This window comes from Bombyx mandarina, chromosome 03 (genome assembly GCF_030267445.1).
Source record: "Bombyx mandarina strain Sakado chromosome 03, ASM3026744v2".
NCBI lineage: Eukaryota > Metazoa > Arthropoda > Insecta > Lepidoptera > Bombycidae > Bombyx > Bombyx mandarina.
In genome coordinates, this window is record NC_143210.1 from 1,176,673 (window position 1) to 1,203,260 (window position 26,588).

Here is a 26,588-nt window from a genome sequence, read left to right on the forward strand (position 1 = left end):
TCAAAATTCCAGGGCCGTAAAACAATCTCAAAAAAAAAAAAAAGTTTTCAAAATGTCGTAACGATTTAATTTTTTAAATCGTTTTTTTTTGGTCTTGGTGTGAGTTATTTTACGTTGTAGTATTAATTTAGAGCAACTTTTAGCTTTATGAGAATATTAGACGATTAGACATTGAGAAACTCTGTTTTGAATTCTCTTTAGACATAACTTGGCTCCAATACTTTTTTCTTCGTTAGCGTTTCGTAAGCCTGTGTAACTATTTTCATTTCTTACAGAATGTTTATTATTAAAAATCAGCATGCCTCGAAGATCGAAAATGAAATGCTATTTCGGATGCCTTGATAACGGTGAGTTGACACTATTTTCCCGGTATATTATTTGCTAACATAATTATTATTCATAATATAATTAAATGAATTAGCACCAACTAATGGTCCTTCCTATTTCTGCTGCCTAGCTATCATATATGTTAAGTTTTGATCAAAACAGTCGGTATTAAGTCTCGTACTATCACACACACACCTCAGATAATAAAATTGTCTCGAGTGGGTGGAAGTATTTATGTTTTGCAACTCAGCGTATTATATGCTTATTGTCAAGTGGGCCCGAACTAGTTTTTTGGAATGATCAATCAGTCATGCTTTCCTGTTTAAATAAAATACAGCACAATTGATCTCACATCCAAAGTTAGATGATGGCATTCACGTTTTGTTTCCTGGTGTTTGATAACTAAGTTACACCAAGTGGCCTGTGACCACGTTCATCCTTCTACCCAATATAAAATAATGTTTTTATTTTTGTAGACAAAGGTTTGATAATGACAAAATTTTATGGAAAAATTATAAGGAGCACTAAAATGTCTGAAACATGAAAATATTGATGCACTATATTTGAACCAGAACGTGTTATGTAATATATTAATTTGTAAGTAAGATTACATTAACACTAAATTTTTCATGGTCGTATTTTTTCAATATTTGTTACATACTTAAGATACTTTGTTTCTCCGTTTCAGAAGAGAAACTGATTCAGCAAGGAACGTGAACTCTCAAGGGATCTTAATTTTTTTTAAATATGTTTATAATTGATAAATTAATAATTGAAATAGTTCATAAGAACTAAATTGATGCCAATTTTGTTTTAAAATAGGTTGTTTAGTTCTTATAGTTATAGTATTACGTTTGAATAGTTGTAATTAGTAAGTTAGTAATATATGAAAATACTGATATAAATTTTTGTAAATAACCTTTTGTAAATTCTACGAGAAGATGATTTTAATTAATGATCAAAAGTCAACGGTCTTTAAAAGCATTATTTGCAATTATTTAGATTTACTGTGGAATATATTTGCTAAGTTGTGTTTTCTGTATGAGCAGATATAAATGAAAATGCCCAAACATGATTATGTTTCTTACATTTTCATTATGTGAAATCAATATGCTTGTGACTGAGTATATTAATAATTTATTAAAACTTAAGTGATAGACAGCAACCCCTATGGCACTGCTGAAGTTTATAAGCACTGGTGACCACTTATCACGGGCCGGGTTGCGTGCTCGTCTGCTGTTGAGTGCAATAAAAATTTTCGAAACCCTTTCTATTATTTAGATGTAATATTAGTGTACATTTAATTTGGATTAAAAGATAAATTTACATTTTATGTTTGCATGTGTATGTTTATAATTCATTTGCATGTAACGAACACCAGTTTCTTTTTTAACAAAATGTAAACTAATGGTTTGTAATGAATGTAATTAACTTTAAGATGATTTTCTTTCAATCTGCTGTTTGTTTCATCTAGTATTACCAAAGCTAAAGCATCAGAAACGTCAGAATAGAAATAATTTAGATAGGGAATAAAAGTATAACTAATGTAATCATGTCTAAGATTACTATAAGCGTCATTAAGTACAAACTATCAATATTTAAGAGTACTTTAAATCATCATTACATTTTTTAAACATTTTTTGTTTTTCAAATCATGTAATAAAACGTTTGTGCAGAACAAAATGTCACATGTTATGAACATGATTGTGGGTTAATCGTTTCTTAAATTTCTAAATGTTTATAAGAATGCTAAGAATAATTTAGTATTCACTTTAGTGTGTGTATTATCTCTACAATGCTAGTATAAATGACAATTATTGTATGACGAAGCATAGGTAGTGTTTATAGATGTAATATTTTCATACAAGGTCATGATCTGTCACGATCAACTTTAAGCAAGAACTGCTATAGTTAAGAAACAAATTTATTAAATTTAATTCAAATTGTCTACTATGTTTGTAATGGAAAGCTGACATGTTTATATTTCGCACAAATGACTTAAGTGACATTGAATGATTTGATTATCTAGACTTAATTAACTTTTAGATAACTTTCGATTTAATGTTAATAAGTACTCTAGTAGGATTAATCTAGAGGAGTTATTGTTATTCGAAATTTTATACAATTGTACGTTCATACTATCTTTTAACAGTAAATTGTTTGTAATATAGGGAAATTAAATAGCTTACAGAGAATTACAGCTTTTTATTTAAAAAAACTGTTTTCTCTCTGTATGAAAAGGTCTTATCGATTAGAATGCTGAACACAATCAAACGTTCTTTAATATTTCATAAGTACTACCGGGAATTTCAGCGATTCTAAACGATAAGATTTTTTCATAAAGAGAGTTAATTATAAAAAATATTAAAATTACTAAAAAAGCCACCTGGTGGGGGGTAGGGAGACTAATAATCGACAGCAGCGACGCCTGCTGTCCTGGGCTCTAACTAAAGCAAAAATAAAAATGAGAGTTGCGCATCTATCTCAAGTATATTAAGTGTATAATCTATGCACATAATGTATTTGTACCGTACGGTACGGTATGTAAAACTTTAATTTTTTTTTGTACATTGTACTTAATTAAAGCTTCATCTGCATTGAAATGATTAATAGATGTAAACAAAATTTGAAGCGAAGATAAAATCTGTCATCGATGTAAGTATTTAAAAACGATTAAATTGTATTTTAATTTCTAAAAGTTACAAACAACCTGAGTTAAATTTGTAAAAATGAAAAGTTTTCAGAAAAAATCAGCTATTGACGTAATGAAGTGTGTTGGATACCCTACATATTTGCATGCATTTGCAAATTTAAATATAATATTACTAGGATATCTCGTACTAACCTACGTAATTCTTATACATATTGGGTGAGAGGTCAATAAATTGCGAACTTATCCACCTAGTTTGCCTTTAACAAAAATTTAAAAGACCATCCACCATTCAAGCTCTGTTGAAATTATTTCTAATAATATTATTTGCATAGCCACAAGAACTTAATGGCCCCAGAGCGTCCCAATCCTTTGGGCTATGTCGGTTACCATGGTTTCTGATTTGATCTCGTAGGAGAACTCGGAGCATAGCCCTGTCCATAGCTCTTTGGGTGATCTTGAGCCTTCTCATTCAAAGTTCTTGAGTGGCAAGCAATACCGGAAGACATAGCGTGGGTAGGCCTCTCACGAGATCGACTGATGATACATTGAGGTTCACGCGGATTTGCTGGATGTCCAGCAGTAGACGTCTGTGGGCTGATAGAATAGAAAAAACAGCCACAAAAATTCCTATGTTGACCTGTAATTTCATTGTTATCCCGAAACAAAATCTAGATCAAATTCTGAGCTGAAAACTATGAATCTCGCATGATGATGAATAAACATTTGACGAGGGAATATGTAATGGAGGTAAAAAGTAAGAAATTACCTTCCGAAACCCATCAAAACTGAAACAAGAACTAGACTTTGCTGCCAGTATATGCTCTATGGGGAATGATGTCATTATTGTACATAAAAATGAACTATATAATTCATGTTGGTCGTTGTATTTAGCACCTGGTTTTAATTGGTCAATGAAATAGATATTGTAGGACTACTACTCATATTTAGAAATAGAGTTGTCCTACCTAAAGGTATCCTTGTGCCTACCTAACTACCAGTAGCCTCTAGGAGCTATTCATGTTTTAGCGAACTAACTGGGAGGCTCACAGACCTCAGCCTAAGAGACTTGGCTAACATTTGCCCTAGTATGGCCAGTGATTTTCTGAATCTACCACCAAATTAGAGATGTTACCCACTGAGAAAATCCAGTGACAAACTCAGTGGGTTGTGTATACGGGCTAACTTTGAAATGATGTGGTTAGGATGATAATGGCTGTATGTTGCCCAGTTGTCTGGGCTATCTTAATCAAATGGGCTGCCTAATCTGCCTTAATTTTTAAAAATTGTTGTTGAAGTTATACTTCTTTAGGCGCTTTGTGAAAAATTGATGAGAGTGAAATTTTACGAAGCGCGCGCACCGTGATACAAAATTAACAGAATGAAGTTGCCCACTAAATCGCCCATTACAATACGACCGAAGTAACTTGGCGAGTCTGAATATAGCCGCAGGTGAACTTTCCGAACCGTACCGAGAATTACCGAATTTATACGATGTCAAGAAAAGGGATGTCCAATATGCGTGTTTGAGGATGTTGTTTAATCGATTTTTTTTCAAATTGATTAGAATTAAAAAAAATAATAATAATAAATAAATTTAATAAAAATAAAGTATAACTTCTTACGTGCGTACATAAGTACACGCACCCTTTTTAGAATCAGTTACTTATAAGTAATTAAAATTATCACTTTTGAACTTCTTTTTTTGTGGTGAATACATTACAAATCTTACTTACTTACTAACTTAAAAACCTTATATACTTATAAACTATACTTAAAAACCAATATTAAGTCAGGGTTGGCCAAAATTTTTATCAAAGTAAATGAATTGAAGTTAAATTAAACACGAAATATACGTATGTTTATTTTCAGAATGGCAGGCTTAAATGAGACTCATATAACATTGTTGAGGGTGCTGTTTGTCTTGGGTATCACAATAGGTAAGTTCGATTGCTGATCTGCAATCTTATTATTATTATAATACATTTTTTTGTTTAATTCTGATATAAATCTCATTAAGTTTTAAGATAGGCAGGCATTCACTGTATCAAAATTATAGGCCATTGATAAAGGAACTACCATGCTAATAGTGCTGGCGTGTAGCCTGTACTATAATGGGCTTATTCGCTTTTCTTTTATTGCGTAGATGTGTGGACGACACAGTCCACCTGGTGTTAAGTGGTTACTAGAGCCCATAGACATTTACAACATAAATGCGCCACCCACCTTGAGATATAAGTTCTAAGGTCTCTGTATAGTTACAACGGCTGCCCCACCCTTCAAACCGAAACGCATTACTGCTTCATGGCAGAAATAGACGTTGTGGTAGTACCTATCCTTGTGGACTCGCAAGAGGTCCTACCACCAGTAATGACACAAATTATAATATTGTGGGTTTGATTTTTATTACACGATGTTATTCCTTCACCGTGGAAGTCAATTGTGAACATTTCACAAGTACGTATTTCGTTAGAAAAATTGGTACTCGCCAGCAGTATTCGAACACCGTAGCATCGCTAGATACGAACGCAACAGACTGATATTTCTTTTACTAACCAAACTACACATGTCAGTGTGCTCACTATATAAAGTGGCGTCAAACAACACTCGAAATTATTGGGAACCCTATAATCGCGTTTAGGTCCTGCCAAGATGAGGTCGTAACTTAATAATCATTAGAAAAAAGCTTTAGATTTACCTTTCTGAGAATCGCCGCCAATTTACAGCTGCTTACCAAACATAAATCGATTAAAGTACTTAAAATATCCAAGAACAAGGGTGCAATTGGGGAGGCCTCCTGGAATAAAAAAGTTACTGATCGGAACACCAGCTGATCGGCAACTGTGTTGCAATTCACAGGATATGGCTGGAGGACCTAATTTTATTAACATAAATTATTCTTCTTCAGCCGTGTTCACCCAATGTTGAGTGTAGGTCTCTTCAAATGCACCCCATTCTCTTCGGTCTCTTGCGTTTCTCATCCAGTCTCTACCAACTACTTAGACCAGGTCATCAGTCCACCTCGTTGGCTGTCTGCCCACTTCAGTACTTTTGTGCCCCACCGATTATGAGTGCGACGGCATATGTGGCCGGCCCACTTCCACTTTTTCCGAGCAATTACTTTGGCTATGTCAGTCAAACTATATAGTTCTTCTGCGGATTTCGGTATTGCACATTCTATCCGGTAGAGAAATGCCGAACATAGCCCGTTCCATGGCTCTCTGCATTTTGGTCATAATTTGCTTTGTGAGCGTCCATGTCCCAGCCACCATCACAGCGAGAACACATTGCTCGAATATCCGCGGCTTCAATTTCATAAATTATTGCTTCCATTCAATTTGTACCAAGATAATTATTAACAAATGCCATTAAACAAATTACCTTTAATAAAAAAGACTGTTGTTGACTTATCCTATTTAATTCGTACGTTTTTGATGTCACGAAGAACTGCGCTGCAGACTTGTACAGCCGCTGCAAAATAGATGAGCCTGAGGTAGTGACCTTAATAATAAATAAATAAATAAGCTGTGAGTCAATACTGTGTGGTGGTAGGTGCCGCTTATTGTCAACATTAATTTTGTTGCCCTAGACTTGTGACGTCAGGGATTAAAGTCAACACATACTATATAGTTTATAGTAATACTAGCTGACCCGGCAAACGTTGTTTTGTCATATATAAGATTTCTAGGGAATTTCTAGTGTAGAAAAAAAAACTAACTTATTGTAAGTGTGTAAGGATGTGGTAAATGAGTGAAAAAGGCATGTAGCGCTGTGAACGATGAGGGAATATAAAAATAACAAAACCTCATTCAACCACATAATGCCTCATTATAAATAAATAAAAAATGTAAAAAAAAAAAATGTTAGGAGTGGACAGCCCTTATCACTTAGGGGTATGAAAAATAGATAGCAGCCGATTCTCAGACCTACTGAACATGCATATAAAATTTCATAAAAATCGGTTAAACCGTTTTAGAGGAGTATGGTAACTAACAATAATATTTGATTGCCAACTTGCAACCTTATTGCGGATCTGTGTATAGAATAAAAAAAATCGGGTTGGAAAAATAGGGGTTGATCGTATAAGAGTGAAAATTGAGAGTAATACGATTTTTTTAATTTTAAATCATGACAAAAAAAAAACTTGCCAAAAAAATTAAAGTTTATAATTAACAAATAAAAAATAGGGGTTGATCGTAGAGGGGTGAAAATTTCATAGTAATATGAAATTTTTATTCTAAGTCATGACAAAATAAAAACAAAATTCTCGCAAAAAAATTGAAAGTTTTTAATTAGCAAATAAAAAATAAGGATTGATCGTAGAGAGGTGAAAATTTAGGGTTGTATGTATTATGTATTTTTGTATGCTGTATCATAAAAAAATAAAAACAAAAATTTTCGTCTAAAAAATAAAATAACAAATTTAGGGGTGGATCACCCTTAACATTTAGGGGGATGAAAAATAGATGTTTTTTGATTCTCAACCCTAACCGATATGCACGCTAAGATTCACGAAAATCGGTCGAGCCGTTTCGGAGGAGTTCAATCACGCACCCCGTGACACGAGAATTTTATATATTAGAAAATAGTGGTTATATGTGTTAACAAAGCATATAATTAGAATATCGCATATATAGAATAACCAATATAATTAGAACTACAAATAACTATTAATCAAACAAAATGTGGTTCTGGGAAACTGGATTAAAGTATAAGCTAGAAGCATTCAATTAAAATTAATACATATTCAAGTATAATGAATACATTGTGTAATCTCTTAACTAGCTGTGTAAGTGCAGCCAACATGCCTACACCCATTGATGAAGGGAGCGCATTGTGAAGCCACGTAGCGATAACCGTCTTTACACGGTCAACACTCTGCTTATAGTATTTTAAGTCACGTACCAGCACGGTGACCATTATTTTTGTATCAAAAAACAGGACAAGGAGCAAAAAAAAAGCCAAGAGATTGGTGTGCTTAATGCGAGTTTTTTTTTATCAAATCTCAAATATTAAGTGTATTATCTATGTTTTTAATATCTCAATCGCGTATATAAAAGATAACTCAAATTTTTATGACGTTGGCACAGTGGCAAACGAAAGGAAGCAACACACGGATCTTCTCAGTGAATTTTAATTAATCTTGTTCATTTTTTATATTGTTAATATAAGTCATTATTTTTTATTGTTTAGATGGGTGGACGAGCTCACAGCCCAGCTGGTGTTAAGTAGTTACTGGAGTCCATAGACATTTACAACGTAAATGCGCCACCCACCTTGAAATGTAATGGTGGTAGGACCTCTTGTGAGTATCTATAACGTAAATGCGCCACCCACCTTGTTTAATGGTAGTAGGACCTCTTGTGAGTTCGCACGGGTAGGTACCACCACCCTGCCTATTTCTGCCGTGATGCGTTTCGGTTTGAAAAGTGGGGCAGCCGTTGTAACTATACTGAGACGTTAGAACTTATATCTCAAGGTGGGTGGCGCATTTACGTTATAGATGTCCATGGGCTCCAGTGACCACTTAACACCAGGTGGGCTGTGAGCTCGTCCACCCATCTAAGCAATGAAAAAAATATGTAAGTTCTAAGTATGGTTACACTTTAGAACACTTTAGGCCATGTTCGTCTTGAGTTAGGATATCGTTCTGATTTTACGAGTACCGTATATTGTCAATAATACAATATGCGTACGAGAAAACAATTTCCTGCAGAGTTTGGATATCAAACGTTTTTTTTGCAAGACACAAAATCGTGACAACGTGATGCATTAGAAATCTCCGTTGTCGCTGGCGGGAGAGTTGAATCAATTTGTCCCTGATGCTCTCGGCGAGGGTACAATGAATTCAACATGCACGGAGAGTTAATAAAAGAAAATCTCAAAGAAACATCACTCATTAATATGTAATTTATTTTATTTGCTTTTTATTGGCTAATGGTTGATTAAAGTTTCGGCTTAACTAACTACCGTACTTACAACGCAAAATCTGATGATTCAATATTCTTTTTGCACTGTATATTCTTTCTTTTCTAGAATATTCGAGTTTTGTCAGCAAACTATTCGATATACTGAAACAGAATTGGTAATTAGATTTCGCGCTGAATTTTTTTTATTGCCCTTTTAGGCAGACGAGCATACGGCCCACCTGATGTTGAGAGGTTACCGTCGACCATGGACTTCAGGAATGCCAGGGGCAGAGTCAAGCCGTTGCCTACCCTTAAGTACTCTCCACAAGGTCTAATACTATTAATGGCCTAAGGGATAAGACGTCCGCTGCATTCGTGTTGAGCGATGCACCGGTTTTCGAATCTCAGGCGGGTACCAATTTTTCAATGAAATGCGTACTCAACAAATGTTCACGATTGACTTCCACGGTGAAGGAATAACATCGTGTAATAAAAATGAAACCCGCAGAATTATAATTTACGCAATTACTGGTGGTAGGACCTCTTGTGAGTCCACACGGGTAGGCACCACCGCCCTGCCTATTTCTGTCGTGAAGCAGTAATGCGTTTCGGTTTGAAGGATGGGGCAGCCTTTGTAACTATACTTGAGACCTTAGAACTTATATATCAAGGTGGGTGGCGAATTTACGTCGTAGATGTCTATGGGCTCCAGTAACCACTTAACACCAGGTGGGCTGTGAGCTCGTCCACCCATCTAGCAATAAAAAAAAGCATTCCGTTAATTTACATGCGGACTCAAGAAGGCGCTAATCACGGTTAACGCTCGAAGGCGACCTATTTTTTTGTTTTTAATGTCTGTTATGTTTGTCTCGCAGGCTCACAGAATATAGACATGAATCAGGATTGGCTGGCTAATATTGGTGAGAACTTTTTAACATTATCAAAGCGCTTGGAGTGACCCTAGCAACGTACTTGTCGGCGATACATCAGCGTTTTCACACGAAAGATCCATTACAGCGTTAATATTGCGTGAATACTACAAAAAGCACAAAATCTTATTTATTTATTTATTTAATGGATCACCAACAAATGAAACACTGGCTTAAACATAGGGTACAAAAATATCAAAACATGACATGTGCTCACTTAATTATAGGTAATCACGACTAACATCTAGTTCTAGTACCAAATGATTATAAAATTAATGAAATCTGAAAGAAAAAACAAAACATAAAAGGAACAAAAATAAAACAGATAAAATTTTTAAGAAGAAAAAATCCATCAATAAACTAAATAAAAACAAATAACATGAGAACAATTAACATGGTTTAGGAGCTAAATAGTTTCTAATTTTTTTCTTAAAACTAAACAAGTTTTGAGCAAATATGTCCAGATCCAATATACGATGGAGGTAGTTATATAACTTACACATTCTTCTTCATTTTACATCTTGATTTTGATACAGGACACTGCAACTTCTTTTATCCAAACGAAAAGGAATTACTGCGAAATAATTCATGAGATGTATAGCTTAATATTTAGAATAAATACTTTAGTGTATTTTACATGACTCGAAAAGTAATTTATTTTACATATATTACCTATTTTGAGTGCGCACGGGTAGGTACAACCACCCCGCCTATTTCTGCCGTGAAGCAGTAATGCGTTTCAGTTTGAAGGGTGGGGCAGCCGTTGTAACTATACTGAGACCTTAGAACTTATATCTCAAGGTGGGTGGAGCATTTATTTTATAGATGTCTATGGGCTCCAGTAACTACTTAACACCAGGTTGGCTGTGAGCTCGTCCACCCATCTAAGCAATAAAAAATAAAAAAAAACCACGAGATTAATTTAATGTGTCGTAATGAATACAGTAGTGGTTCATTAATGAAAGCTGCTAGGGCGGATTCTGAAAATACAATAACCAGGAACAAACAAATTGATATTCCAGCTCGCTACATCGTTTACTTCATATTGGTTCGCGTGTCGAGGCCCGCCGCCGTAATGGCGTACGACGCGCTGCACAACAATGCGGTTCTAGATTTTTCTAGACTCGTCGAGAAACAACGGAACACGATCGTTTTGTTCGTCGTTTCCTCACTGGTCCTGTACTATTCGAAATTGAAATTATTCGGGGAGGATTTCGTGTCGCTGTTCGTAGCCTATCTCCTGTTGCACCGCGACGAAAATGTGAGCGGGTATTTTTTTTTTACTGTCTCTGTAATGGAAGTTGAGAAATGAGGATTTGGTCTATTGAGCCATCGTGATTTTGTTAAAGTTAGAATATTTGTTACGAAAAAAAAAATAAAAAGATTTTTAATGACGAAACAAAAAACACATATTTCTTTTTATCATACATACGAAAAAGACTATTTTTTTGACTTAACATATTTTAACTATATCTTTTTAAAATATACAAGGAGTTTCACAACCAAGGAGGTAATAATGCTAAGTATTCCTAACAAACTTTACGAAGAATCGATCAGTACAATTTGTTTACAGGAGGAATATTTATAACGTTGTTAGTGTGAAAATAAATAAAATCGAAGGACCACTTTTTGACATAAATACTTTTTAAGTTTAACTTTGATATAATTGAAGACATGAATGGATGAAGGGGTTAAATATTTTTAAGATTTTTGAGTTTCTACATCGAATGAAGGTGTTATGTGCCTCTAAACCATACTAGACCTTAAAGCTCCAGGTTTAAAGGATATTTTTGGAAATTTCATGTGATGAAGGGAAAAGGGGGATGTATGTACGAAGAAAAAGTACAAGTAACCAAAGCTCGTTGTCCGTTTTCTCAAAATTAACAAATTATATCATATCCCCTTCATCCACTCATGTCTTTAATTACTCTTTAAGTTTAATGATTGATATCTTTATCATTTAATGTTTGAACAGAACCGGAAGCCGTCAACCGTCACTTATGGAGTGGGGATGGCCTGCAGCTACTTCGAAGGATACTTGAACCACGTTATTCCCTCGGACGGATATAGATTCGTAGGTTTTCAGGTAAATATACATTTTGTACGGTAGTTCGATATTTGTGGTTTGTGATTATGAAATATTTTTTAGGTTGCACCAGCTTGCCAGCAAAAATAGACGCAACGGACAGTCAATAACTGTGTTAATAAGTTGACGGGTTACCGAATTTGAAAATCCGTCGTGGGATTTATATATATAGAGGATTATCAATGCTTCTGTCTGAAAGGGTCCACCACGCAGCGCGAATCCTCATGAAGCTAATAATGACATCTGTTCTTTTTTTATTTTTTTATTGCCCTTGTAGGCAGATGAGCATACGCCCCACCTGATGGTGAGTGGTTACCGTCGCCCATGGACTTCAGCAATGCCAGGGGCAGAGCCAAACCGTTGCCTCCCGTTAAGTACTATAGTTAAGTTACTATAGCCTGTAGTTAAGTGTTCTATTTATCTTTCGTTTTTGGGCGCTCCACAATCATCCGTGAGCCGTTGTAATTGGGACTATAATTTTGTGACGCAGAGTGAGCATTATCGTTGTCTATGGGCCACAATAACCTGGTCTGATAACAGTATAAAAATCCGGTCGGTTTTTATTCTGTTTGCGTTTTAATGTTTCTTTTTTAATTAAATTTTCATACTGGTGGTAGGACCTCTTGTGAGTCCGCGCGGGCGGGTACCACCACCCCGCTTATTGCTGCGTGAAGCAGTAATGCGTTTCGGTTTGAAGGGTGGGGCAGCCGTTGTAACTATACTTGAGACCTTAGAACTTATATCTCAAGGTGGGTGGCGCATTTACGTTGTGGATGTCTATGGGCTCCAGTAACCACTTAACACCAGGTGGGCTGTGAGCTCGTCCACTCATATAAGCAATAAAAAAAAACCCTAGATAGCGTTTCTGTGTGTGTCTGTCTGTGTGTCAATTTTTTGCAAACTTAATACACGTGTCGTTCTAATTACCAGGAGAACATAAGCAATTACGAGAACTACCACAGCATCGTGTTTCCGGTCAGGAGGTTGTTCGTTGTGATAACGAAGTCCCTGTTCTGCCCGCCGGACCTCAAGTTCTTCAATCGCGAGAACAGGCCGGACCTGCCCTCCCTTGATGCTTGCGAGGTGATTGACTGTTTGTATCCCCCGGGGACTAGCTAGCCTTTTGCCCAGCGAAGCCCCAGCTCTTCAAACGGGGGAATTAAAACTCTTCGGCTTCGTAAGCATGATGTACCAGGTTTTTTTTGTTGCTAAGATGGATGGACGAGCCACCCGGTGTTAAGTGGTTACTGGAGCCCATGGACATTTACAACGTAAATGCGCCATCCATATATAGATATAAGATTTAAGGTCTCAGTAAAGTTACTACAAAAAAAAAACATGTTACCTTAAAGCGGGCACAATATTACTAAATAATTTATTCGATAACTACAAAATATTAATGATCTTACAAAACAGTAATTAAACTAACCACGTGATATCGGAGCTGTGCCGTGTGCTTAGTGCGAGTTTCTTAACGTTCTCGATAGCGTAAAAGTTAACTCAAATTTGTATGGAATTGGAACAGCGCCTGACTTTTAGTAGGATCCCGAGAAGTTACATCCAGCGGATTTGTTTCATTTTCCCACATTTGTGCACTTTCACAGATATTAAACAGTTAATAAACCACCGTTATTACACATTTAAAACTGAAGAAACACTAAATAGACAAAAAAAAACAAATCACACAACTTCACTCTCGCGTTCCCGCCAAAAAGTCTCATAAACAATATGGAGTATTATGGAGTATGACTATGTCACAGATTATATACAATTTTGAGGCAACGGCTTCGTTTTCTTGATGCCACTGTTTACGTCACCTCGAAAATTGATCACATTTATGACAACAATTTTTTTTATCTATACCCATATTGAATGTGTGTTTTTTTCAGAGCCTACCAAGGATCACGAAGGACGTGGCCGGCGTCAAGAATAGGGAGTACAAGAACTCTGCGTACATGATACGGAGGCCGGACGGACCGCCGGTATACCTGGCCGTGGAATGCGCCACGCCCATACACACTCTGTACAACGTCGTGAAAAACCGGCAACTCTATTCAGGTGAGCTGTTACCCAGGCAACCCCGTCGCTTACCGTCTCAGAGCGGTTTGAACGTATAAATAAATAAATAAATTAATTAGTTAGTTAATTAAATAAATATAAATAAATGAATATTTATTTACAATCACAAATACAATGTTTTATTTTTAAAATTTTAATCGAGATTAATTATTGTGTTTACAGAAATAGACAACATAGACAAAAAGGAGGTCATAGACGACTTCACGCGCACGCTGACCAACGTTATAGACAAAAGCGAGGACTGTCGCGGTAAATGCGAATTGGTTTACTTCGGTGAGTCGTTCCGGTTCCTTTTTGGTTTTAATGGACGGTGTAGTCGTTGGAAACCACTGAACCCCCTGTTTATTGTACTGCTATGCGCTGGGGTTCGGGATAAATAAAAAGTTGCACCAAGGTACAAATTAAAACTGTTAACGCTTAGAACACTTAAGAAACACTTTAAAATTCCCAATTCGCTTCAGATTTTTTTATTTTTTATTGCTTAGATGGGTGGACGAGCTCACAGCCCACCTGGTGTTAAGTGGTTTCTGGAGCCCATGGACATCTACAACGTAAATGCGCCACCCACCTTGACATATAAGTTCTAAGGTCTCAGTATAGTTACAACGGCTGCCCTCCAAACCGAAACGCATTACTGCTTAACGGCAGAAATAGGCAGGGCGGTGGTACCTACCCGTGCGGACTCACAAGAGGTCCTATCACCAGTAAAAACTTTATTTACTTTATAAACAACAATTATTTTAACTTTAAATACATTATTAATAAGGTACATTTTAAAAATATTTTACTTACATAGTGGCTAGTCCTAATTGACAAGGGACTGAGGCTAAGGCACGTAATATAAGAACATAATAATTCAGGTGATCCGTTCGCTGTTTCGCTTCGAGTAGTTTCGATTACTGACTCACTACGTAGCATTTCTGTAACGCTTTTAAAGTCGATACGACATCCCTAGGCTTATCGAGAACATTCCTCACAAGTTGAGTACCTTCGATGTGTGTTTCCGCTGTCTGACAATAGATGGCGTTTAATTATCGAGCATTCTAGATTCGGCGATAGATGGCGTTACTCACTGGTGTAACAGTACGTTGGGAGTCTGTCTGGGGGGAGGTGGGACAAGATCTATTCTCGTGGAGGTCCTGTGTTGCAGCGCTAAGTTGTGTTAATGCGTATTGTGAGCCCGGCTGCTCACGCAGGAGACCGGGGGCATCTCTGCCCTATATTAATAGGCTCTGGAAGCGACCTAGACGTATGTAAATTTTGTGTTTTTCCAGACACCGATTCGGATAAGTGCCTGGCTGAAGTGCTGCTCGACAAGATACGTGCCATCGAACCGAACTTTGAGAACATCAGCAGGGACCGTGACTAAACATTGTGTCTGTTTGTTGGTCCGCGTGCCTGACACTGCTATTATAAGTTGCTTTTGGATTTTTAAATTTTATCCGCTTGGAATCATCAAACGTTGTAGTTAGCTCATTTCGTTGAACATTGATAGTTGGAGAATTCAGTTTTTATTCCGTCGAATTACTTAGTTTTAATCAAAATGTATTTTTGTAATATCTACAAAAGTTGATTCTTGACAAGAACGGAAGTGACAAGACTGATTTTGAGAATTAATTTAGGATAATTTTGGTAAATATGTCAATTTATATTATTAGCAAATAGATACTTGGTATTTTTAATTTTGTGTTCAAATGATTATTAAATGTGTGGACGAGCTCACAGCCCACCGAGTGTTATGTGATCACCGATTATCAGAAAGTGGTTGCTCGCTCATGCGGGCTCACCACAACCTACCTAACCGTACGTTTCGACCAAAGATATGTGGGCCACAACTAGTTGGATAATGTAAAGATGACGGAAAATAAGTTAAGCTTGGAAGATGCTTTTTTTTTTAAAAGATTTTATAGCATGGTAACGAGACCTTTAAGCCAATCCAGACTATGGAGGGTAGAGGTAGAGAGTTCCTTCTTGTATGGGGAACAAGTTGAAATAGTTTCCACCTGTTAACAGCGAGTTATTGTTAGAAGATTCATCGAAATAGCGCTAGTGTAGGAAATGGAATATTATATGAATATAGCAGTTTTAAACAGAGTTTATGACGTTGTGTTTAAAATCTTTCTACTTGCAACTGTGGCGTCTTAATACAGTGAGATGGTGCTCCTTTCTTCTACCCTCCATAATCCAGACAGTGCTCTGTTGATACGAGAGCAACGTTTGGTACTTCCTTGTAATTTTGTTTACGGCCTCTGGTAACTTTACGATTGACCTCGACCATCCTCATATACACTCTATAGATATCCTATCCAATGTTTTATTTATTTGTGTACTAATTAATCGTCAGATGTTTCAAACAAGGCGGCTTGTTAATAAAATTATCGTTTAAGACACACATTTGGCTATCTCGTGACCGTGGAGGAAAATGACATTATGTGTATTATCTATGGTAATGACTTGTGAACGTATCGTGTCATAAACGTCAAACGTTAGGTGTCATTGTGATTTTAAACTTACGTCAATGGTTTGATCATTGCTAATTGTTAACATTGTTAACTTTTTTTTATTCCTTAGTTTTTAGTAATAAATGATCGTGAAGAATTAATTTGTTGTGTTTTTATTTTTTTATTGCTTAGATAGGTGGACGGGCTCACAGCCCACCTGGTGTTAAGTGGTTACTGGAGCCCGTAGACATCTACAATGTAAATGCGCCACCCACCTTGAGATACAAGTTCTAAAGTCTCAGTATAGTTACAACGGCTGCCCCACCCTTCGAACCGAAACCGAGAGCGGTGGTATGTACCTACCCGCGCGGACTCACAAGTGGTCCTACCACCAGTAAAAAAGTGTTTCCTTTCTTCGGCTTCTCGTGTCTCGTAGACACATCAACGCTTTACGGTTCCAATCTCACGTGCAAGAGTCGTTCGTGAGCACGGAATATGTAAAGAAAACATCGGTAAAAATATTAAGACGCAAATTAAACGCGGCATTTTAATGTAAAACTACATAGTTGTAATAGTGTTCCATTTTTATACCAGTTCTCTACTTGCTAAAAATTGAAGACGCATTCTTTGTTAATTTTTTAGGAAAAAAAACTTAAGAAGGTATGTTACAGTAAGTATGTTTAATAAATGTATTCATACCCGATCCTGTAGACCGAATGGTAAATAGTCGACGTCGCCCATACACATGATTACGGATCCTCCCGATCCATTAACGGTGCATTTAGGTACCATAAATTCAAAAGAAACTAAGGGAAAATGTAAGTGGAAGCACTGCTTGCCAGGGCCAGTGTTAGGAACACTCCCGGCTTGAGCTCCGTGAGCTTACCTGCATGTTAGGGCGAAGCTGAAATAGCCTCTCAAGGCTATCAGCATAGGTAGGATACAAAATAGAAGTATTTCTATTCGTTGTACGGAAATAGACGTGTGATTAAAAGTAATAAAAAAATTGGAAATCACTGTTTTAGTAGTGGGGGGAGTGTTTAATTTGAAAGAGAAATATCTCGCTAATTATTACACACACCCTTATGCTTTATTGTGTAATATGTTAATCTGTTAGGGTGTGCAGAGATTGTTCCAGAAGTTTCGAATGGAATTCATTAGCTTAATAAAAACATATGGTTAAATATTTTGTTATTTTAATAAGGTCAGACATCGTGAATCCTCAATTTATAGCAAAGGAAGTTCGTAAAAATTTTAGAAATGGCGTGCAAATCCGATGTAAACATACGAAATAGAAATCGTGTTTTTTCTCTTTTGTCGGCTTTCACGAACGTTTTGGCTATAAAGCGCGGTGTGTTTAGTTTAGTAAGAGCAGTACCTTTTTTTTGGGCGGGGACCGAACTTTATTCTCAGATTTCCGCCTAAGGGCGGCTGAGAATTTTAAAAGACTGCAGATGTTGGGATCTTTTATCTTTGGGCCTTACCCACCGAACAAATCCCCTTGAACTATTTCACCCGGCGCAGTGGTGCTGTTGGTGTTCCCGTCTGTAAAGGAAACAATTGAGACTTTGACCAGTTCTTTTAATTTTTTTTATTGCTCGTGTAGGCGGACGAAGCATACGGCCCACCAAGCCGCTGCCTACCGCTTAATACTCTTCACAAGCCTCGTTTGAAGAAGGACATGTCATAGCGCTCGAGAAACACAATGGGAGCTCATTCCCAAGCCGGATGGTACGTGACAAAAAAGATCTCTGGAAACGCACTGTGGATGAACGCAGTTGTTGAATTCTACTCCAGTGGCGGGCGGTGCGATGGTAAAAACGAGACGATGGTATCATCTCAAACAATTCCTCAGAGCACTGCCCGTGGAACATAAAGTACAAAATACAAAGGAAACTGAAGTCCCTCCGCAGACCCGGAGGTTCCAAACGACCCAAACGATGTTTCGAGATAGGTTGCCTTTGGGATCCGGTAATACCAATCCAGTTCGGAAAATTAATAATATTCAATCACCCTACACAAAAAGAACAACTAAACGAAGCCTTATTGAAAAACATAAACGAATATTTACTTGGAAGTTTAATTATCAAACTAATGCTTGATAACAAAACAGTCTGTGGCATAACAATGCTCTAGCATGAATGTTTCATAGTGATGATTTTTGAAGGTTTTTCTTTATAAGAAAAAATCTGTCAGCGTAGTCATTATCATAGATTATATTCGACACAATTTTCCATCGCTAGTTTATTTTCCGATTGAAGTTTTCTCGACGGTCAAGTGGAAAATCTAAAACGAACCCTATATTATATCAACCACGATGTTGCGTGTTATAATATACTAAGAATAATTTAAGACTTAGCATTATTTAAGTTACAGATTTTTAAAAACCTAGAAATGTAATTAAGTTTATAATCTATGTTAGTACGTATTACGAGGCATTTGCAAATTGTTCGTGTGCCATTAAAAAATGTAACTGTCAAAACAAACGCACATGAGTTTGAGTGTTCTATGTGATTGAAAGAAATTTATATTTCATTAATTATAAATGAAAGACATATGTAACTAGTTATAAAATATGGGTAAACGTAAATATGAAAATGATAAAAATACATCCCAACAAAATGACGACTTAACTACCGCGGAAATCGAAGTAAATAAGGGCGAAAATGAACAAACTCATAACGAAGACAAAAACACACAGATTCCATCGAAACGGAATAGAGTTGGAGGATTCGATGTTAAACATTTCAGAAAAGAACTTACCGCGAAACTAGGACATAGTACGGGTATGTTGACATATGAATGGGTGGAATAGAATAAGTATGTTGTGTTGAATATAAAAAATAACCTACAAACTTCAAAGGGATAAAAGGCTTTACTAAAGGCTGGATGTCCAGTGTTCTCTTAAGTATTATGCCAGCATACTGCGATCTCCAATGGGCACTTACTGGGGGCAGCTCACATTTTTAGGTCATATGAATAGGTTTATACAGATATATAAAAATTTATTATATTAGTAGGATAGGTTTGTGTTCCAATCTGAAAGCCAGGACAAATAAACTACATCATTATTATTATTATATTACTGCTATTGTATTATTGTATTACTGATATATTACAGAGATGAAGTAATTAATTTCAATATTTAATTCTAATGTTACATACCTACATTGAAGTGTTTTTTGTTAAGCAATAATTCACCAAAATGTGGTTTAACTTGACAAAGTTATTGATATTTATTTATTGATATTGATAGTAAAGACTTTGTGGAAGTTATATATATATATATATATATCACATATTATGATATATGGAGCGAAAGTACTGCCAGGAAATTAATATTAATCAAACAGTTTGCAATAGTCAGAGGAGAGCATGACCAAATTTCACTTGTAATCAATAAATTATGATTTTCAGCTCTAACTCAGTTCTTGCAAGTCTGCTTGAACCCCGATAATGAAGTTGACTACCTACTGGAATACCTTAAGGCTGGTGGTAATTCTCACGAAATTCTGCGGCAGATCACTCAGGATAGCAAAAAGAACCTCTCATTGGCCACACCAGTCTTCCATCTATTTCACCTTATCATTCTCAAAGTACAATCATCATTGCCACACATGATCTCTATCACAGAAGAAGCCTGTCGATATTTTCTTAACACCTTCATGTCAACGGTTGAGATCATGATCAGTGAGAATTCTGGTCCTCGGCATCGAAAGATAGTACTGAAGCTATTAACATCAATGGTGACTTTAAATCCAGATTTAGGAATTGAAGTATTAAATCAAGCTCCACTGACACCTAAGCATTTACAGCACATAGTTGACAAGTCTAATTATAAAGAAAAAGACAATGTTAGAACTTCATTCGTACATTTGGTGACGTCATTCCTAGTCGATGGACATTTGTTATTAACTAAGGCATTGTTAGAAAAACAAGGCCTTTTAGGTATGGTTATACCTGGCTTAGTGCATGATGAACCAGAGGCAGTGCTAATGTTCCTAAATATTCTCAAAAAGAATGTAATATACAATAGCTTTATATCTAAAAGTTTGAAACTAAAGACTTTCAGCCATCAAGTCCTCCATAATATGTTCAAAGTCTTTAGTTGGAAAGGACCTCCAGAATTAAGTAATACAGTTAAAAATGAAGTACGGAGTGAAATTATTAGTCTGCTTTCAGATCTAATACTGACTTTGTTCACTTCACATCGTTTTGGCTTGTATTTCATTGATACATCACTAGGCACAGCCGAAGCCAACAAGAATCAGAATCTGTACAAAGCATTGCTCTCATTAAAAAGACCTTGGGAGAATGAAGATGAGGGCAATGTTATTTTAGATATTGTTACCAGGTGTCCAGATTTGCACAGAGCCATTGTTAATATTATTGAACAAAGTTTCGAACCCCAGCATTCGCCACTATGGGAAAGAACTTTGAATTTCACTATTAAATTGTTAAATAGACTGAACCCCGAAGAAATGGTCCCTAGAATGAATAACCTAAACAATAGTCAGGTTGCAAATTTTGTACGTTTTGTTACTCTGCCTGTACCACTACTGAAGTTTATACAAATAAATCTAGGAAAAGACCACACTGTGTCCATATATTGTGTGAAAGTTTTAGTAAAAATGTTACAAACTTTAAAACGCTATGTACAAATCTTGGAATTAAGGAGTCCATCTCAAGTCATTGATTTGAAAAACAAGTTAGAATATTTCTTTCCGAAGCATTTGCCTGTGCCTGGGGTGATCGTAAAAATCATTGATGATGTAATAAATGATCAAAACGATATTGAAAAAACGCAAGATTATAAGCTGCCCAAGATCAGTGATGTTGATGCCTTAATATTTCTTATAGATTTACTTTTATGTTATAATGACATACATCCAACATTTTTTGAAACCATTGAGGGCACTATAGATATGAACAAGATACTAGATTATTCCACCGAACTTCATGAAGATACTGCACTACTAAAGTTCAAAATGGTATCGCTATGGCTAACTTTAGATAATTCTGCTATTTCATTGAAAAATCCAATGTTTAAAGACTTGTTCTTAATAATGCTTGGTGTATTTATGAGCGATAGCAATACTTGGATTGAAGCAAAAGATACACTGAAAATGTTTTTAAAGAATACTGCGATATTTGAAGCAGACGAAGATGAAATTCATATATTACTTTACACTCTTCGCCATGCAAGAGTCAACCCTCCATCTTTAATTGGGGATATCATAGAATATGTTCTCGAAAAACTAACTGATCTAACAGAGTATGTTAGGAATCAACTTGTCCATTTTGAGATCTGCGATGAAAACAGTGCAGGTAGCTTAGAAAAACTGTTTAATGATTTGATGCACAACCGGAATACAGAAGACAGTGTGTTCTTAGAAAGCAAAATTCCTTCGCCATTTATAGTTGGGTGTATCCAATACATACATCTGAAGAAAGATATTAAGAAAAATTTAAAGCAATTTCTATCGCTTTATATCGCAAATCTACTTCACAGTAATTATTCACCAGAAATGACTGAAGTTTTGATTGGAGATTCTAAATTGGATGTCAGGCATTACGTTGCCAGTTGGATTGGGCAACCAGTGCCATTACCGGATTCAATCTCACAGGATAATGTATTAAAGTATATCTCAGAATCTGTATTTGACTGCAATAATGATGTTTCTGTAAAAGATATTTTCACATTTTTTGTAGAAACAGAATGTGACGAATATGATTTTAAAATAAACAATGTGAATTATAAAATAGACATGACTGTCAATGTTGATAGCTCTGAATTATTAATTTGGTCCAAATATTTGATTTATTGCACAGTACGATTGACCAATATAGGACAATTGACCTCTGAGCAGCAACAGAAAATATCAGATTACTTTCAATGCATAATAGCTATTGGAAGAAAACACCACATGATCGATATTTGCCGAACAATAATTTTGACTCTTTTTAAAAGTCCACAAGTTTTAAAAATCTATAAGCTATTAGACCTGAATAAAGGTGAAGCAAGCTTACTGGCAACGAAATTTATGTTAAAAATTATAATAGAACACAGAGATATAATAAGTTATTTGAATGAAAAAAATAAGATACTCAAGTCATACCAGCAAAAAAACTACAATGAAATTGTGAAAGCCCTTGTGAAAATTAATAAAAGAAAGAATATTATCAGTGCTCATACAATGGATGTCTTGGAAGTTGTAGGGTTAAGTAACGGAAACGATATCCGAGTACTTAACGAAATATTTAACATTGGCGTTGAATGTTTTGTGCGCGATGACAAAGAGCCAAGTCTAGCCCTCGAACTAATCAGATATTTGATAGAAAAGTACTCCAAGATAGTAGACAGTGACATCGAACCAAACATTTTGAAGAAATGCATGAACTTATACATGGACTTATTAACGAACAAGGAATTATCACCGAATTTGAGTAATCTTGAACTGGCATTGATAGAATATTTAAGCAACAAACCGAATCAAGTCACGAATTTACCCGATGAGATATTTAAAAAGATATTTGAAGTAAATAACTTTAGGAAGACAACTTCTGCTCTCGCTGTTATAATGCTAAAATATAATATTAAATTCTGTAAGATATTCAAAGAAGAAATTGTTAAACCAGATGTTTTGGCTCAAAGAGAACTTACTTTGCCTTTAGGAAGTGGACTTTTAGAACATAAGCTATTTTTAAATGAAAACAAAGATCTCTTGAAGACAATATACGAGGAATACAAATCTAACATAGTTAAGTTTTTGGAAAAGCCCCACAAGGCTGGACAAATATATGTGACGAATTGGATGTTCATAAGAAAACTGATTTTAGAGTGTATGCAAAAGGAAGAATGCGAAAAATTATTTAACAAAATCCACAAATTCGAAATATTAGAGATCAGTCACAATCATTTATTTCAGACGGTATTTTTAAAACTATGCATTTCTGAAGGAATAAAAAAGAAGTCTATATTGATTAATTATTTACTTTCAATGTTAAATTTAACAATAATTTCTATGAAGGAAGCGAAAGACGAAGCAGGACTAAACCAATTAGTAAATAATATAAATACGATTTGTGAAATAAGCAGACACATCGATGATTTTGAGGTTGAAAATAAAGAAGAATTCAAGAAGATTACAGAAACAACAACCTGGCAGAACTTCTGTAAGAATGTCTTGAAAGATTCCCTCAAAATTAGAACGGCCACTGAGAGTAACGCTATAGGCGCCAAATTAATACTATTATTGACGAACTTGGTCAAACTCTTTTATCCGATAGACCATGAAGACATAACAACACTATTCGATATGGTCACATCACATTCCGAGTTCTTGAATGTGATGCTCAGTCATTACAGCACGGCGATAAAATCAAGATTGATATATTTCTTGTACGTTTTGATAACAAAGAAGAAATCGGTGATGAAAATACAACAGATACCGGTTTATTTGAGTGCATACCATGCGACAAGGTCTCCGTGTGACAGGCTGATTCTTAGTATATTGAATTATTTCGAGAGCAACGGTCTACCTGTGAATGAATACAAACCTTACGTTTGGGGGGAATCGGCTTCCAACTATTACGCCGTGAGGAAAAACAGATCTGCTTCCCTGTGGGCGCATCCGACACCAAATCAAGTATTGAATTTGTTCGAGAAAGAAATTATTGAGAGGACAATTAAAAAATTTCCTGTCACACAGAAAATGGATTATCATTACGAGTTGCCCTTAAATCTAGATGTAGACGATGCGAATAGTTCTGTCAGAAATATTATTGACGATTTCTTCAAGAAGACAGTTCTGGAATCTGTCCAGATTAAAGATACAGAAGGAGCAGTAAATTCTTTGTTGATCAAAGGTAAATTTGAAAAGTTGGTCGAAACGATGAAGAGAAGAGACGTAGTTGCAACCTCCCATCAGGACGACGATGAGTCTATATACGACCCTCTGTTCGTATTTCCTCTCCTGAGTCACCTCTTGGCTCCTGGTTCGGTGGCGTCTTGTTTCAAGATGTTGAGGACCGGTTTGCTGTCGGTCCCCGTGGTGGCGCTGAGTTCACTCTGTCCGCTGACGAGGGCGGCTGCCTACCACGTGCTCCATCGGTTCTACCTGCTCTTGGAGACTGAGACGTGAGTCTTACTGTATTATTACCTATATTAGTCTCATCAGGGCTCCCATTTACTTTAATTGCTTAAATAGTGAACGAGCCACCACCCTCCTACTGTTAAGTTATTACTAGATTCCGCAGACAAAACTTGAATTGAATTTTAAGACACGGGCTCGACGTATCTTGTATTATTGTAATATAATAGTATAGTATTAATACTTTATTTTTTGCAATATTGGCATATAAATATGAACTGGTGGTAGGACCTCCTGTGAGTCCGCGCGGGTAGGTACCACCACCCTGCCTATTTCTCCCGTGAAGCAGTAATGCGTTTCGGTTTTAGAATTTATATCTCAAGGTGGGTGGAGCATTTACGTTGTAGCTATGGGCTCCAGTAACTACTTAACACCATGTGGGCTGTGAGCTCGTCCACCCATCTAAGCAATAAAAAAAAATTGTTCTGCAATAATTCGGTTACCGAACTCACTGATTCTAATGTGTAACATCTAAGCCGAGGCTCTTATTAAAGTTCTGTATTCCTTTATGTATCTAGGAGACACAGGAACGACAAACTGTTTCTCAACGATTTCATCAACACCCTTCGGAAGAGCCTCGCCACGGCCATCACCAGCTCCGACGAAGACTCTAATGAGTTAAACGGCGTGAAGAACCCGAGAGTGCCGGCGGTGGACGCTCTGTATCTGGCCCGTGGGCTGATGGTCTCCACGGCGCCTCTCGACCCGCTCTACAAACCGATAAACAACTTCCTGATCGCGAAACAGCTTGTAGATTTTACTGTGGTACCGGACTTTTTAAGTCTCTTCCACGACAGCGACGTCGAATCCGTAGAAAGGAGAGTCTGGATCTTAGACACCATCATGCACGGCGTCAAGACAATGACCGATGTCAATGTCATATTCAAAACGATGTGCCTGAAGATGATCATGGATTTCCACACGTCCGTGTTGAGTGAGAAGAAAGTGAAAGTGAAAATTATAAATGTTCTAAGTTCGATAGTGAGTGTCCCTAAATCGTTTGAGATATTAGTCGAAGGACACGGCCTAATATCCTGGCTGCATTCGGTTGTGAAGACCGTGAATATGGAAGATGGTGTATTAGTGACGGCAATATTTGTTTTGATTAAAAACATGTTGTACAGTCTGAGTGTTAATGGCTTGGTGAAAAGTCAAGCGATGCGGAATAAGAATGTTAGGTTATATGAAGTTGCGGGTATTAAGGGAAACAGGGAGCTAGAATTTGAAATACTAATATTAGTTCAAGATTTACTGAAAAAAATCGATGCCCTTGAAAGGCAAGACGTAGCCGAATATTTGAGTTTGTACAGAATGTTCTCGAGGAAAACTATAAAGTTCGTTAATAAGAAACATGTTATTAATCTTGTCAATAAAATGATGGAGATCTTGAAGGATAGTGAGAGTGTTAAATTGTTGTCTAAAGCGTTGTTGTCGAACGATGGTTCCGTGTTGAGAAGCAAAGTGTTCAATTATTCTGAAGATAGGTTGATAAAGGATTTGTATTACGTTGTACAATGTTTTGTTTGTTGATATATGTATACACAGTAATTAAATATAGATATAGTTGAAATAAAGCTTTCTATTCGTAAGGGTTATAGTTATTAGTTATTGCATCGAAGTGAAGGTGTTTTTTTTTTCATTTTCTTTTTTTTCTTTCTTTTTTTATTGCATAGATGGGTTTGGATTGCATAGATAGACGAACTCACAGCCCACTTAGTGTTAAGTCATTACCGGAGCCCATAGACATTTACAACGTAAACGCCGCCACCCACTTTGAGATATGAGTTCTAAGGTCTCAGTATAAGTAGTTACAACGGCTGCCCCACCCTTCAAATTGAAACGCATTACTGCTTCAGGGTAGAAATAGGCAGGGTGGTGGTACCTATCTGTGCGGACTCACAAGAGGCCCAGGACAAGACTACCAGGTTTTTAGGGTTTTGGTCTCGAACATCGAAATTGGCCACTGTGTTATTTCAGTGCAAATACTACAACTGTCCACAACCCAGATGAGCAA

The 26,588-nt window shown here is 36.3% G+C and overlaps 2 protein-coding genes across 4 annotated transcripts; both read left to right on the forward strand.

Moving 5' to 3' along the window:
• Positions 1–2,824: 2,824 nt before the first annotated feature.
• Positions 2,825–16,582, forward strand: LOC114251015 (stimulator of interferon genes protein 5). 3 transcript variants are annotated; one of them, XM_028185163.2, is made up of 9 exons: positions 2,825–2,982; positions 4,850–4,917; positions 9,762–9,806; positions 10,838–11,076; positions 11,791–11,901; positions 12,832–12,984; positions 13,791–13,959; positions 14,143–14,253; positions 15,255–16,582. In XM_028185163.2, exons 2-9 carry the CDS (start codon positions 4,851–4,853, stop codon positions 15,347–15,349), a joined length of 990 nt encoding a protein of 329 aa, XP_028040964.2. In that variant the 5' UTR covers positions 2,825–2,982; position 4,850; the 3' UTR covers positions 15,350–16,582. The 3 variants fall into 3 exon arrangements, with proteins under 3 accessions (XP_028040964.2, XP_089592407.1, XP_089592403.1); XM_089736281.1 differs by lacking the exon at positions 12,832–12,984 and having other exon boundaries at positions 2,827–2,982; XM_089736277.1 differs by lacking the exon at positions 9,762–9,806 and having other exon boundaries at positions 2,827–2,982.
• Positions 16,583–18,878: 2,296 nt separating this feature from the next.
• On the forward strand, positions 18,879–26,167 carry LOC114251071 (nucleolar pre-ribosomal-associated protein 1). Its single transcript, XM_028185256.2, has 3 exons — positions 18,879–19,207; positions 19,839–24,561; positions 25,093–26,167. Exons 1-3 carry the CDS (start codon positions 18,997–18,999, stop codon positions 26,102–26,104), a joined length of 5,946 nt encoding a protein of 1,981 aa, XP_028041057.2. The 5' UTR covers positions 18,879–18,996; the 3' UTR covers positions 26,105–26,167.
• Positions 26,168–26,588: the final 421 nt, after the last annotated feature.

Coding starts and splice junctions, on each gene's coding strand:
- LOC114251071 (XM_028185256.2), top strand. CDS start 18,997: ATGGGTAAACGTAAATATGAAAATGATAAAAATACATCCCAACAAAAT. Junction 19,208..19,838: donor GAAACTAGGACATAGTACGG/GTATGTTGACAT, acceptor TATGATTTTCAG/CTCTAACTCAGTTCTTGCAA. Junction 24,562..25,092: donor CTGCTCTTGGAGACTGAGAC/GTGAGTCTTACT, acceptor TTATGTATCTAG/GAGACACAGGAACGACAAAC.
- LOC114251015 (XM_028185163.2), top strand. CDS start 4,851: ATGGCAGGCTTAAATGAGACTCATATAACATTGTTGAGGGTGCTGTTT. Junction 11,902..12,831: donor ATAGATTCGTAGGTTTTCAG/GTAAATATACAT, acceptor TCTAATTACCAG/GAGAACATAAGCAATTACGA. Junction 12,985..13,790: donor CCTCCCTTGATGCTTGCGAG/GTGATTGACTGT, acceptor TGTTTTTTTCAG/AGCCTACCAAGGATCACGAA.